At 47.3% G+C, this 16,158-nt stretch overlaps 1 protein-coding gene across 4 annotated transcripts in view; it reads right to left on the bottom strand.

The window, feature by feature from the left end:
• Positions 1–8,021: 8,021 nt before the first annotated feature.
• The window catches only part of LOC119179718 (uncharacterized), a 55,501-nt gene continuing 47,364 nt past the window's right edge, over positions 8,022–16,158 (bottom strand). For all 4 annotated transcript variants that reach the window (XM_037430836.2, XM_075869858.1, XM_075869859.1 and 1 more), the window contains one exon: positions 8,022–8,468. In XM_037430836.2, the coding sequence (XP_037286733.2) occupies positions 8,294–8,468 (175 nt within the window). In that variant the 3' untranslated portion in view covers positions 8,022–8,293. The remainder of the gene's footprint in view (positions 8,469–16,158) is intronic.

The raw sequence follows: 16,158 nt of genomic DNA, 5'->3' as shown, positions 1-16,158 counted from the left end.
CCCATGAAAAATTAAATTGTCACGTCGAGACCTATCTTCAAGCTCGTCCAGGCGAGCCTGTAACAAGCTGTTTTAAGCAGTAGTTTCTGATACCATACTACGCATGCTTGATAGCTCACGTTTGAAGTTTTCGACAATCTTGGATTTGTTTTCTAGTTCATCTAGTCTTTTTAGTATTCCGGTTACTTTCGTCTCGACGTCCTTTTGACCGTTTTTAATGGTTTTTACGTCAGCAGCTAGATCAGCGTGATTCTTCGAACTTTGAACAGAACGCGCATGAACGTCTTTAAGGAGCTGAAATAGCACACTCATTTGTTCAGCGGGGTTCTCGGGTAGCGTTTCAAGTTGCAATAGCGCTTCAGAACGCGTTGTTGGCCCAGGATTAGCTTCAATATTCCAGCAACACAATATTTGGAAGGCAGTGGAAAAGCAGTCACAAATGGTATCAAACAAAACCCGTGGGCACGGGAACAGCAAAAGGCGAGTATTATTCGATTTTTTAGCATAAAGAGAATATTTTCTACACACCTGCATTGGAAAAACACGCAGATCAGGCATCATGCTTGATGCGCTGCTCCCGTGCCCACTGAGGAACAGGTTGGTCCGCAAGCTGCTTTTGTGGTTTCCGGGGAGCGATGTCATTGTCGATGCTGTTGGTAGATGATGGTCGAGCTTCGCCGATGAGGTTGCATTGAAGAAAATGCCACTGCTTGTGGTTTTGACGCCAGAAGAATGCACCTGCCAGAGCAGATGCGAACACGCCGAGTCAGAAGAGACAGCCGGTAGCCAGACCACCAACAGCGCAAGCGCAGCCTGCATTGGAAAAACACGCAGATCAGGCATCATGCTTGATGCGCTGCTCCCGTGCCCACTGAGGAACAAGTTGGTCTGCAAGCTGCTTTTGTGGTTTCCGGGGAGCGATGTCATTGTCGATGCTGTTGGTAGATGATGGTCGAGCTTCGCCGATGAGGTTGCATTGAAGAAAATGCCACTGCTTGTGGTTTTGACGCCAGAAGAATGCACCTGCCAGAGCAGATGCGAACACGCCGAGTCAGAAGAGACAGCCGGTAGCCAGACCACCAACAGCGCAAGCGCAGCCTGCATTGGAAAAACACGCAGATCAGGCATCATGCTTGATGCGCTGCTCCCGTGCCCACTCAGGAGCCAACCGAACGTTAAAGCGTTCCGTCATGCCATTGGTTTGAGGATGGTATGCCGAGGATTTCCGATGGACAGTGCGACATGCCTTGAGTAGCTCGTCGACGGCGTTCGAGAGAAACACGTGTCTACGGTCACTCAGTAATTCACGAGGTGCACAATGTCGCAAAATGAGATGGTGAAGAAGAAAGGACGCAACGTCTTTCGCAGTGGTAGCAGGCAGCGCAGATGTTTCAGCGTAGCGTGTCAAATGTTCCACGGCGACGATAATCCACCGGTTGCCTCGAAGAAAGTTGGGTAGAGGACCATAAATATCAATTCCGACGCGGTCGAATGGACTCGCTGGGCAGGTTAAGGGTTGCAAAGGGCCAGCAGTGCTATGAGAAGGCGTCTTGCGTCGTTCACACGTGGTGCATGACAGAACGTACTGGCGAACGTGCCGATACATGCCGCGCCACTAGTATCTTAGACGAAGGCGAGAGTAAGTCCTAAATACTCCAGCGTGGCCACACTGGTGGCCATCGTGAAAGGCAGCGCAGATGTCCGAACGCAAATGACGAGGGATGACAAGGAGCCACCTACGGCCGTCCGTCACGTAATTGCGGCGATACAACAAGCCTTCATGGACAGCAAAGTGTCTTGCTTGACGAGAGAGGGAGCGTGAAGTCGTTTCTGACGAACTATGAGAGAGGACGTCGAGCAAAAAATTGATCCAAGGATCCTTGCGCTGTTCGGATGGCATGTCAGTGATGCTCAACGATGACGAATCGCAAATGGCAGTTGAAAAGCAGGCAAGGTCAGGAGGCAGTGGAAAACGGGATAGTGCATCGGCGTCTGAATGTCTGCGTCCTGAGCGATAAACAACATGGATATGGATATCGTATTCCTGAAGGCGTAAAGCCCAACGAGCGAGCGGCCAGTAGGATCTTTCATGGACGCTAACCAGCATAAGGCATGGTGATCTGTGACAACATCAAACTGGCGTCCGTACAGGTAGGTGCGAAATTTTCCTATAGCCCAAATGATAGCCAAGCACTCCTTTTCCGTGACGGAATAGTTGGACTCTGCCTTCGTTAGTGTACGGCTGGCATAGGCGACAACGTACTCGTCGCAGCCATCCTTGCGTTGAGCGAGAATGACACCGAGGCCGACACCGCTTGCATCCGTCTGAATTTCAGTAGGTGCATTGGGATCGAAGTGGCGGAGAACTGGCGGAGACGTGAGTAGCCCGCATAGCGCCGTGAATGCCTCATCGCAGTGGGAATTCCAGCCAGAGAGGTCCGCGCTACGGGAGAGAAGCTGAGTCAGAGGGGCAATTATAGAGGCAAAATTGTGAATGAAACGCCGAAAATAGGAACACAAGCCTACAAAACTACGAAGCTCCTTTAGGGTAGTAGGCTTGGGGTACTCGGCAACGGCACGCAGTTTGGCAGGGTCTGGCGATAGTCCTTCTTTTGAAACGACGTGGCCGAGAATTGTGAGTTTGCGGGCGCCAAAACGACATTTCTTGAAGTTTAGTTGCAACCCGGCTGCCGTAAGGCACTGGGGAACTTGTTCCAGACGGGAAAGATGAGTTTTAAAATTCGCCGAGAATACAACTATGTCGTCTAAATAGCAAAGACAGAGGTGCCATTTAAGTCCCCTGAGGACACTGTCCATCATTCTTTCAGAAGTCACAGGCGCATTGCAAAGACCGAAGGGCATTACATTAAATTCATATAAGCCGTCAGGGGTCACAAACGCCGTTTATGGACGGTCTGATTCAGCCATTGGCACTTGCCAATATCCAGAGCGCAGATCCAGTGAAGAGAAAAACTCCGCAACTTGAAGGCAATCCAAGGCATCATCAATGCGTGGCAGGGGATAAACATCCTTGCGTGTGATGTTGTTTGTTCGACGATAATCCACGAAAAACCTGATGGAGCCATCCTTTTTTCGCACGAGGACCACTGGCGAAGCCCAAGAACTGTGTGAGTGCTGAATAACACCACGTTACGTGTTGAGTGATGACGTCCCGCTCAGCCTGCGAGACGCGGTAGGGGCGCTGACGAAGTGGAGTATGATGACCGGTGTCGATATGGTGAGCGACAACTGACGTGCGTCCCATGAGAGGTTGTCCGTGGTCGAAGGAGGCACGGAAACGGTCAACCAGTTGAATGAGCTGATTGCGCTGGTCTTGCGTAAGGCCGGTGTCTACGCTGCGCAACAGAACGTCTTCGTCAGGTAGTGAGGGCGCGGTGGCAGCTGTGACAGCATCCACGGACATCAGTGTCGCATCAGAACGGGCATCGAAAGGAAAGATGTCATCATAAGTGTCAAGACTCCCAATGCATTCGCCATGCAATAAGGTAGCGGGACAAGGGAACGGATTGCACACGTACACGGCACTGGAGCCATCGGAAAGTGTTATGACGGCAAACGGGACGACAAGGTTCCGGAGACGAGCGCATTCTTGGGACGGCATAAATGGGGCAGTTGAATCGGAAACGGAGTTGCACAAAAGAGATACCGTGGCGACCGAAAAAGCAGAAATGACGACGTCAGCGGCGACGATCACCTTTTTGGGTGAGCGAGGGAGATCTATGAATGTCGTGCTGAATGGAAACAAAACGAGTTGAGCACGAGCGCAGTAAACAACCGCATGATTAGCAGAAAGAAAGTTCCATCCCAGGATGATTTCATGAGACGCATGCGGAAGGACGACAAATTCAACGATGTAAAGCACTCCTTGAATCACACCACGAGCAGTGCATGTGGCAGAAGGTTGGAGGTGTTGCGAACTCGCTGTGCGTCAAGAAATTTCAACCAGTGGAGTCGTCACTTTAATCAGTTTGCGGCATAACACTTCACTGATTATACAAATAGCGGCAGCTGTGTCGACAAGAGCAGTTGTGGGGAAACCGTCCACAAACACGGCAATCTCGTTAGGGGGCGAAAGATGAGGCCTTGGAAATTTCGTCGGTGGCGCAGCTCTTGCCTCAGGAACTGCGACTGTTAGTTTTTCTCCTGGGCGTGGTTGGAACGGCGAAGCATGGGGGAAGCAGACCGAAGGCGGGGTGAAGGAGACCGACGTCGGCTGAAGTCTGGTCGACGTGAGCAGGGGTCATGTGAATCAGGTGTCACATGCGGTTCTGATTGCCGAGGTATGTTGCCGGAATGCTGAACATCATTAAAATAGAATCCACGGCAACGACAGTAGCGCGCGAAATGTCCTGGAATACCACAGTTGTAGCATACGGGCCGGTTATCCGGAGTACGCCAAGAGTTTACAGGTGCTCTAGGTGGTGGAAAGGGCCGATTTACCGGATAAACCGAAACTGGTGACCTGTAGTGGTTGGGGGCTGGACTGTATGAAGGGAGCGGCGGTTGGGCAGGAGGTCGGCGGACGGCTTCTGCATAAGTCAGCGGTGCAGCCACTGATATTGGGGATGCGGGCGAAGGGAGAGCCTCGGCAACTTGCGTCTGAATAGCACGGCGAAGTGAGTGGTCTAGTGTTGTGGGGGTCTCGTTGATGGTGGCGACAAGAGAGAGCTGTCGAGCAACTTCCTCCCGGATGTACTCTTCAATTTGAGGCATTAACACGCTGTAGTCGGGGCCACTGCTTTTGCACTCCAAGACCGAAATATCAGCTGTTTGCGTATTAGCGCGACGTGTAGAAATTCGTTGCTTGCGCAGCTCATCGAAACTTTGACATAGCTGAATCACGGCCGTGATGGTCTGTGGGTCTTTGGCCACAAGCATATGAAAAGCGTCGTCATCAATGCCTTTCATTATATTCTTTATTCTGTCAGCCTCCGTCATCCTGGCATCAACTCGCCTACACAGGCTGATCACATCCTCAATGTAGCTCGTGAAGCTCTCACCATTTCGCTGAAATCGTCCCCGCAGTCCCAGTTCAGCACGAAGCTTACGCATGGCTGGACGGCTGAAAAACAAGGTGACGGCCTCTTTGAAAACCGACCAGGTGGGGATGTCGGCTTAATGGTTGGTGAACCATAGGTTGGCCAAATCCGTGAAGTAAAGATGACGTGAGTCAGCTTCGCAGGGTCATCCCACTTGTTAATCGCGCTGGCATGCTCGTACTCTGCCAGCCAGTCCTCGACATCTTGATCTTCAGTGCCGTTGTATACTGGTGATTCACGCAGATGAAGTACACCAGAACACATGACAGGTGGCAGCGTGGAAGAGCCTTGTGGGGGATCGACGCGCTCGGTCATCGCGGACTGAGATGGTAGCTTACGGCTGCGGAGCTCCAGGACGTTACCCAGCACGTTTCCACCAAATGCAACGAGCAAGGTTGCGTAAAAACACAGCTTATTATTCAAGAAACGTTAGCCGCAACAAGTTGGTACAGGCAGGAAACCGGCAAGCACGAGTCACACACGGACGTCAACGTCTTCTTTCACGCTGGCACAGAGCTGGCGCCACTATGCTTCGGTACAATATATATATATATATATATATATATATATTGCTACCGTATGAGCCGGGCTGTAGTATGTGCCAGGTAGGTAGAAGAGGAAGACGACGTTGTCTGGTGCGGCCTGAGGACTCCATCTTTACCGCGACTGCCGAACTTCATCCTCACCCTGAGAATAAATCCACATATCCTTTAATTCAACCGTAACAATATATATATATATATATATATATATATATATATATATATATATATATATATATATATATATATATATTATAGTCCATTAGATCCTCCGTGAGCGGTCACAACGTGGTTTATTTCGACGTTTTGGCCTAGAGTCTGGCCTTCATCAGGATTAAAGGTACAGTTTGTTGGTGCTCCATTTATACAATCTCTAATCAGAGGGAAAGAAAAGAGGAAAAAGACAAAAAAAAAGAAGAAGGAAAAAGAAAAAAGAGAAAAAAAGAATATAAGGTGCACTCCCCTCGGGCGCCCCCCTTCCACTCTTCCTTCCACTTCCACTTCATCTGTCTCCCCTTTCTCCCCTTCACCTTTCTGATGTCAGTGGTCTGTGTATGCTTCCTTTCAATAACGCATTCTTCCCGACCAGACAGCGCCTCCTGGCACTGGCGGTTCGATGTGGGGCAAAAAAGAGGTTTTTTAGGAAGTTCTAAGCCTTTAACTACTCGGAGCCCTGTCAACATTTCGTCGTAGAAAGAGGGGTACCGCGTATTGGGGCAGAGGCTACCAGCCTCTGCCCCAATTTTTTTTTCTTTTTTTCTTTTTCCTTCTTCTTTTTCTTTTTTCTGTCTTTTTCCTCTTTTCTTTCCCTCTGATTTGAGATTGTATGAAGCTGAGTACATAGGCGAAAAGTGCATAGGCGAAGGCGAAAAGTGCATAGGCGAAAATAGAAAGCAAGTGCAAACGCTAACTGCAAAGTTACGGAAGTCAGTGAAAAAAACGATTTCAAAGTTTAAGAGTGACAAGGCACCCGTTTTAGAAAGTATAGCCTTTTTCTTTTGCCTCGCATTGACTCTACCTATACCGGCGGGCCGACGCCATGAAAACCCTGAGCCGAATATGTGGTGCGAATGAATGCATTTTGTCCTCTTAACAAAAGAGTGTGACATGAACTTCTCCGGTGATGCATGAAAGACACACTATATATATTCCACATGTTTAAATCACATAATATATTTTACAGACCTCTTGCAGCTGTGCTAGCACACTTGCCGCTACGCACGCGATTAAAAAATTGTATATGACAAGTTTTCTTATAAGAGATGCTGGCTATTCCAAAATCTATCGAAAGTCTTGAGTCATTCCTAATGGAATACGCTGCACACAAGATCTGAATAATATCAGTCGTATTATTCGCTCCCTGTTCTAAAAAAAACGTATGCACAATAGTATCCATCGTGCATCCTTGAAGTTAGAAAAGTTGTTCTACTGTCGTGCTTGAAACGTTCTGAGGCTCAAACGCTTGCCCTGGGAACCTCACCTAGTGGCTTCGGAACGTTGATCTTCTACCGAGTTTAATTAGCACGAGTTCACGACTGAGCATATTTTCCTTAACTTGTACAAAAGTCAAACGGAACGTTATGCATCAAAAGTTAGCTTTAGGATTGACTCTTGTGTGAACGAAATTGATGACAGCATGGCCATTCTTGAAGGTGGTGGGTATAGGTTCCCGGCAGGGCACGACTTTCGAATCAAAATGAGTAGTTGGCGCGTGTTGGGCCTGTCAACTATACGACATAGTGGCTACGCCACGTTATATTGCGTTGAACTCCTATCAAATGTGTCTAGTTTTTGTTGCTGCAATCACAACTTGCATGGTCAAGTTTGATGAAGTCGCAGGAGGCAAGGTGATGCCGCCACATCTTTATTTGAATCGTCACTTGCTAACGCTTTCAACTCTATATTTATTTGTTGTAATGCAGGAAACTTAATATAATTGCATTCCCTGTAAGACCGGTACACTGCTTGATTTCTGTGGCCTATCTTGCTCACTTATGGTGCCTCAGCAGCGTAACGTATACATGTTTTACAATCCCTGCATATCACGATGACAACCATCAAAAAGAACGTTTTTTTTTAATTTGTATTTTGTAGGTTTTCACGAAAGTGCATGTTATTGAGCTCGATAATAGCGTAAAAGTAACAGCGCCAAGGTTGTGTAATGAAATAATTGTGATGGTTGTTTTCCATTGCAACTTGACAAAAAGTGTTGGGTCTTAGTTCGGCGATCGTCAGTTTTTTACATGTTTTGTGAATTGTCCGGACGAGCACAGATTACGAAAGGTCTGACATTTTGTTCTTCTGTCTTCCCTGATGACCATGATGTCTTCGCTACAGCAATAGAGGTGACATATGTGTGAGGCTGGAGGGTCAACACGCATTTCAACTACGAATAAACAGAAATTGTGTATGATAGCGGTAACATTTGCATTTGTTTTTATTGTCCAAAATTCTGAAGTATCTAAACAGATGAGAGTTGCGTCAGTTATTATATGTCTTCGTATATGGTATATTGAAAAGGGTCACTGGTACTTCACAGAAGTGGTGTCTTTGCTATCAACTGGAGAACGGATTTCAAATTTTAAACCAATCTCCCCTTGAATGAGAAGCAGAGAACGTGTTTTTATAGACTTGTATTCTATTCTACTTGGCTACCCTAGCAGAAAGACAGTTATAGCCCTCGTCTGCCTTTTAGTTCCAGCTCCTGTACCGATATGAAGACATGTGAAGATGTTCATCTTCAGTGGCTAATGAACGTTCTTCAACTAGCGGAGCCACTGGCGAGGTTGGCCAATTAATGCAGCACGAAGGCCAAAAAGGGTCTCGCTCACGCACTGTACCAGTAAAGCTTTTTGGAGCCGGACATCTGAAATTGAAATAAAACAGTACAAATTCAGGCATTAATTGGTTTATTCAAAAAGCTCGCTTTCTTATTTGTTTCCAAAGTGCGCATGTTGGAAGGTACCCAATGTTTTATAGAATACAATATTGCATATCTGTTCACTTATGATGCATATACCCTTCAGCTGTATTGCCTGCTAATGAAGGTGCAGGTACATAATCAATTGAAAAATTATTATCCTAAGAGAAATCACAACTTTTCACATTTTTGACAATCTTGAATAATAAAGTAAAAAATCTGCCAATGAGTCAGCACAAATATTACTTTACAATAGGCAAGCCTTTAAGAGTTGAACGCGATAGCAAAATCCGGTTTCTAGTGCACCCTTCAGCCGCTGAGGGCACACTATGATTCTTCTGTTTTGTACACACAGACAGACACACACAGACACACACACACACACACACACACACACACACATACAAACTCGCGCGCGCGCATGCGTGACGTATCATAGTATTGCACTGACTGTGCGGTGTGGTCACTTTCCTCTGCTAGAACGGTGCTGTGTGATAATCGAGACACCTTTTTCACAATGTCTCACGGATGGTAACAGACACACACACGCACAAATGGTACATACATTTTTTGATCAAAAGCAAAAACGGCATGGCATCCAAAACACACGCCACGCGCTCGCCACTTCAGAGGCTATAAAGGGCCTCACAATGCCTCACACATGGCACCACATTATCTGCCGTTCTCTGCTTGGTTGATCAATGCCTCTGAAAAGGCCTTATATGTTTTCCGCAAGATGGACATCGGTGTTCATTTTTTTGAGCTGTTTAAAGTTCCTGTGTGTTTTTAGCGGCGATGGCTGCACGATCCCGGTCTTTTCGGCGTAGTTTTATGGCCTCCCACATTCGGCTACAAATTGCCCAATGGGCTAGTTTTCGTCGCGACACCTGTCGACAAAAGGGCGTTAAGGAGACTCCTTCCACCACATGACATTTACGTAGTGTTTTTTTTTTACCGAAGCAGCTGCAAGTAACATCGTGGCTTTGTGGTAAGACACCTGCTTGTCACGCGAACGGCCCGGGTTCAATCCTCAATGGGACCAAAAACTTTCTTCTTTATTTTCTTCTTTCTCGGTTTTTCTCTCACGGGCGATTTCTCACTCACAACCAACGGTGCGGACGCAAACGGTGGAATTTCTGCGACACGAGCTCTCTAACGCAGTCACGTTAATGGTTTTTTCTGCAGCTGTAATATGGCGTAATGAATGGACTTCGAATGCCCGCTTTTATTACTTTACACTTGCATCGAAAATGCGTTCCATACTCTCATTGCAGTAGCTTGACTGTTATATTGTCGCCACGTTTAAGTCAGTTGCCTACAATACCTTCAAATCTGCGTTAGTTCACGTGGATCTAGGTGGCCGGGACATCACCGAGAAGATGGAGCTTCAGCATCTTTCTCGGTGGAGCCACTTGGCTGACCTAGCACGGCCTTCGGTCTCGTCCTGCTTCAGGCGCTTTTGGACTATAGACCTTTTTACGTTCTGCAGAACGCCTTGAGCCTAGAGAAGACTCTCCATGGTCCTCTATGGGCTGCTGTTAGTGGGCGTGCCCCTCCTCAAGAAATGTACTGCTGAGGCTGTGACGTCAGGTTTCGTACTCTCGTTCAACAGACCAGAAAGGAGAATATCCTCCTCTCCATAAAAAAGCTCCATAATAAAGTTCTCACTCAGGCACATGTTCCAGACAACATGGTAATGGCATAGGTGCGTTCGCGTCGTTGTGTAACATGCCTGCACACGATCCACACGCAAAAGCTTGAAAAAGAAAGCCACAGTGAACAAAAATTTTTCATCTTCGTTTCAACCGTACTTCGTCTTCGGCACATCCTCCTTTTGGCTATAGTGGTATGCCTTGTGTGGTAACTCCGTGAGATTGAGTGGTGAAACTGTGCAGTAATAAAATGGAATGTTAAAAAGTAGGAATACAGTGGCAAGAAAGCCCCGAGGTCATCTCGTAAACCCATCAAAAAATGTGCAAATTTTGTGTAAAGTAAGGGGTACTGATCTGACCTTTTAAAAAGACAAAAATTTGAAAGGTCTGAAAATTAGAGGGATATTCAAATTCTATCATTGTTGAGTGTTCTAGCCAGCCAGCCAGCCAGTCATTCTGTCGGTCGTTTGTCGGTCGTTTGTCGGTCGGTTGGTTGGTCGGTCGGTCGGTCGGTCGGTCGGTCGGTCGGTCGGTCGGTCGGTCGGTCGGTCGGTCAGTCAGCCAGCCAGCCAGCAACCCAGTCAGTCAGTCAGTCAGTCAGTCAGTCAGTCAGTCAGTCAGTCAGTCAGTCAGTCGGTCAGTCAGTCAGTCAGTCAGTCAGTTGAAGAATGGCATAATCGTCTTGGTTGCGTAGTAGTGCATATTGGATGTCGTCCCCTCCGGATGCTGTGGTTCGTCTCATGTCTGGTAGGACCACTTTCACTTCTGCCTTTGTGATTTATGCACCTAGGTCTATTATACTACCCACAACCACCCAATTGACTTAACCGACAAGAAGTTGTTGCAATGCGGAAACTTCAGGCAATACCACTGCCCTGCCTTTTCATACTTCATCTCTTCCACAGCACACACTATTCGCAATACGCATAGACTGCCACGCCACCAAGCAGAATTCGGGAGTGTCCTCTCCAGGATAGTAAGTAGGCAGACGTTGCTGCTTTTCTGGGCTGTGCTAGCTTTAGTGGTAACGCGATGTTTGCAAGAAATTAACACTGCCATTTCGCACGTTTCCTGCATCAAATCTTCCTGAACGCTTCCTGAACAAACTTGACCATCCATGACACGACAAACCTTCTTCGTTATTGCGATACGCAAAGTTTTTATAAAAGTACGTGGCAACTCGCCTTTTCAATGATAGACCGCAGAATACACTTATCAGCTTTGCGAGATTTTCTGTGCCTTCGTAGAGTTAATAGGATGTGATCTTCTCACCTTTTCAGTTGAAGCTTACCATGTTCTACTTGCATACAGCATGTGTGAGTGATTCTGTGGTGCATGATTCACATAAAAGTATATGCAGAAACTCGCGCGAAATTGGAATTAGCGTTTCTATAACTGAAAATTTCTTTTTTATAACGTTTTTAATAGATGGCAGCACACAGCAAGTGGCTTGCTTGTTGAGGGGTTTCAAAGCAAAAAGGGTGACATTTTCTCAGAGCCGAGATAAATGTGGTGACGCGGTGCTGGTGGTGTTGTTGAAGTCGTTCGGCGGACGGAATTTCTCAGATTGCTTCAGTAGTACTGTCGAAAGTGTGGTTGAACGTAGAAGGTTGTGAACACACTGAGAGTGACAGAGACGATGAATTATCAGCTGCTAACTTACAATGAGCGTGTTGCACAACATGTCTCCTTGCGCGTAAGTGATTTTTCACGCTTGTAACTAAGTTTATTGTAATAATTGTAAAAAATCATTAAGCAACGTTAAAATAAAAGCATCATTTTCTTGTGCATTGCATGTAGCGCAATCACTGAGAATGCAATTGAGTGCTTGATACCAACACGCTCGACTTCGACCAGCGAAGCGAAATTGTTAGAGCAATGACACGTGCAGTTACGGCTGCAATCGATGACGCTCTGCTCACTTCTCCTGTACTACCGGCCGGTACCTTCCAAATGGCTGTGTTTTTCGTAAAATTTTCGCAGTTTCGACGTTGCTAAAAGCATATGTGTGTATTCTTTTTTATATTCACATTTCAGTCACGCTGATGGAACCTCCGCATCCGAGTGCAGTGGATTGCGCATGGCTAGAGTCTGTGCATGGCTGTGACACAAGTGCGACCTAATGGGATGGTGAATGTTTGTGCTTTGTCCAGAAGCTACTTCATGTTTCTGACAGCGGAAGTCATAAATATGATGTAATTTGCTTGAAAACCATCACAAACTTTAACATTTGACCCCGCGCAGCAGTGACAACGCTACTCACTAGGTGTCACAGGTCCCGTTAATTAGGGAGGGGATCGCCGGGCTAATTCCAAGGGCCAAAGTATCGGCCCCCCGAACCGCACCACGAAAGCGTGGACAATTTAGAGATGGTCCTATTTGGCGCGCCAGTGGACGCCGGCTGTGACCAAAAGAATAAGTTAGAGCCGAGAGCTGATAAACAAAACAGAATTATATTCTCGGTTAAGGCAGATCAAAACGATACACAAGTATGCACACCCGACAATAGTTGAATACAATGTGTCACCAATCAAACAATGTACTACACAGTACAATCAGCCACACTCGAAACAACGGACACAGACAACAATACGCACTACAATGCAGTCACATGCATCGAACAACCAAGACACTTAAAGACTAAAGAGTTAGGAAAGTTATTCAGTCCAAAGTCCTTGGAACAAAAGTCTGGATGATACCCTTCCGAGAATCACTCACTCTAAGTCCAGCGTTGTTGTCGTTCCGCTGCCCCCGAAGTTTCTCTTCCAGGAAACCTCGCGTCTTCAACCGGCCGCTCTCCAAGCTCCAAACTTTTTCGCCGGAAACACGTCGGCTTCACACACGCAGCTGTTGCCACGCGTCTTCGCTCGATAGTGGTAGACACACACTCTTGCCTGTAGCTCGAGTCTTCACCCCTCAAGTGGAAATCCTCTTCTTCCCCTCCTTTGTCACGGAAGACAAAAGGCTTCGCCCACAAGGCGGAACAGCCTACGCACTCTGGCGCATACCTCCTTCTTCTCTTGCTTTGTCACTAAGGACAAAACCTTCACCGACAGACGCGGCGGGATACCCTACGCACTCTGGCGCTAACTTCCTTCTTCTCCTGATCTTCCATCTCGGCTGCTCGATTAAATACTTTCCGTGCGAGATTCCAGAAAGTTCTCATCATTTCGTCGGCGCGATACGCAGCGAAGGCTGGCGATAGGGCGAGACGGTACGAGGGCCGTCCGCGACGGATGACGCATCCCTGCATCACCACGCCCCTTTCCATTGAGAACGTTCTAGGGCTTGCTCGGCCGCCGATGCGAGGAGGTTTTGTTGGCGAACCTACGCTTCCGAGGGGAGAGGGACGCGCGCCCGGGGAGTCTTTGGATGCTTGTTTTCTTTTTTTATCGTTGACCTCTCGGTGCTTCGTCGCGAGAATTTGGCGGCGCGCCCGTTTTTGAGCGCTCGTTTTGTGACACTAGAAGCCTATATAGCTGCGGCGAATCTGCCAGGCAGTCTCGGTCATAATACGTTGTAGTTCTATTTAGTTCATACGTCTATTCTAATTCATAGTTTTCTGTCACCCGCACAGAATTTCGCAAAGCATCCTTCAGGCATGATAACGGTGGTAAAATGCAACCTTACACATCGTGGCAAATACTCAGGTGGCGAGTTTCTTGACTTCATACAATGAATGTCACACGATCCGTTCATCCTATTTTCCAAATTACTAGCAGATGGGCTCATCCAGCCCTTGGCATCGTCTTTCATTTTACAGTCTGCCACCTATTGTTTGTCAATATTCTGACTACTACCTCTACCATGGAGTGAAGCCAATAGTACGTCACTACACTTGGGAATGTCGAAAAGCACTACATGCTACGCACCTGTTCGTTTACTCTCACATTTATCCAGGAGCACTGCGCTGACCAGCTTGCAGCGACAAGAGTAGATGTGGCAAATCCAGCTGGTACGTGGAGTAGCCTCAGCCAATAGGACTCTGAACTAAGGGCTCCACCGTACAAGAAAAGTCATTTATTATTTTACAAATAAAATGTTTAGCTCTCTTTCTCTCGTCCCTTTTTATTTGAATTGATGTGAAGTGACAATGTTGGCCAGTTTGGAACTGTGAAGTATCATCGGATTTAGAGACTCAGCCTTTGTTTTTAGCCTCAGTTCATTTCTTGACCCGGCCATCTGAACTACACTCTTGATGTTATAAGCATTGATGTAGATACAGCATTGATGTTGGTTATAAGCATCGATAAGCATTGATGTTGGTGTATTGATGTAGATACAGCATATTTAGAAAAGTGCACAGGAGAGAGACACAAAAATTAAGTTTTGTGCACTGCATAAAACACGGAAGTTTAAAGGCTAACTTTGAATGTTTCTGTCATCTTAACACACCAGCGGGGCCTAAGGAATACTGGGCACTGTTTATGCAGGAACTTGGGACCCTGCTTGAATAAGCAGCCGTATTCAATAAGAATATCTCAACCTTCTACGGAAATGCACAAACTCAAAGAAATATATTAAATACTGAAGGAGGCAGTGAGGCTGCGATCGCCAAAAGGAGCGGACGTTGTTTATCGGCTCCAATTTCCACAAAAATATCGCAGCGATTTTAACAGTGTTTCACTGAAAATTTTTCACTAACGGTTCTGTTAAGTCGAGCGGAATCGATGGATACCCGATTACGATGTGGGCTATCATATTTCGAGGAGTAGTTAAACTCTGTGTTACGACCGAGCCACAGACACGCTGGACCCAAGCGTGAACGCCCATTGCTAGGCCTAGCCGGTGCAAAAGCAGAGTGGCGCTGATGGAGGCGGTGCCACTTGTGCAGTCTCTTTCCAATGCAACAGCACAAGCTCACGAATGCGACTCAAGAATGTATGTGCAAGTTACGGGGGAAGACATTTCCGTCGACTAAATTACTGAAGACGCCGGATGCAAGACTGCCGGAATGCGCCGTTTGAGAACCCGGCAACGCGAGGTGGACTCGTCAAGTGAAACCGACGCAAGTATCAACAATCTCGGCATTGGCCAGCAAGGTACTAAGCCCAAGAATTTCATAGGCAAAGTTATCAAGGCGGGACGCATGCCGAAACTATTGAAAGAAGATATCAAGATTGTGATGCAACCGCAAGGCGGCCTCGACATCATCAAGGTAGGTGCCCTAATAGTCACTGCGGCAATTCGCGCGGCTGCCAGTAGGACGGAAGAATGAAGCGCGGAGGACACGGTGTGCCAGCATTCCCACGAGACCATCGTCGTCATCAGCACTCCTAAACGAGTAAACGCCTACCGCTACGCCAGAATGCGGCAGATATCCATCCAAGGGAAACTCCACGAAGTCAACGCGTATAGAACGGCACCCGATAATACAAACAAGGAAGTCATTGTTGACATTCCCCTTGAGGAAGTACTCCGAGTGTTAGACCAGAGTATCGTAAACCCAAGAAAGCCGTTGCATTGGCGGCCAAACTAATAGAATACATCCACGGTTGTCATCATCGTGTTTGACGGAATCAGAGTGCCCAAGATCGTCAGGTATGACGCAACGCTCATTCCTTGCACTTTGTATTGTGACCAAATAGACATCTGTTACCAATGAGGCCGCTTTAGCCACCGCATGGACGTTTGCCCGAACCAACAGCATTTGCCGGGGCATCGGCCTCCACAACCTCGACCAACAAAAACAGTGCTCGCTCACATGTAACCTGTGTGGTGGCGCTTGTATGACCACCGACAAAGACCGTAGAGAAGGTACAAGACTTTGTACGGGATAGGCAGACGCCCATGGGAGCACCGATCAACTAATAACCAACGAACGCCGCAAGACTACCTGCTCGCCGAGACGGCCGCATAGAAATTAAGGTCGAAATCAAGTAGCCAGTTTCAGTCTCGAAGCAAGATAAGGCTCAAAGAATCTCCAAGTTGCTCCACGTCCACGACGCCAGCTCCAGGAGACAAGATGAGCTGGGCAGAAAATG

Source organism: Rhipicephalus microplus, chromosome 7 (assembly GCF_043290135.1).
Source record: "Rhipicephalus microplus isolate Deutch F79 chromosome 7, USDA_Rmic, whole genome shotgun sequence".
NCBI classification, from domain to species: domain Eukaryota; kingdom Metazoa; phylum Arthropoda; class Arachnida; order Ixodida; family Ixodidae; genus Rhipicephalus; species Rhipicephalus microplus.
Note: the sequence above shows the minus strand (reverse complement) of the source record. Positions and strands in the feature narration are given on the sequence as shown.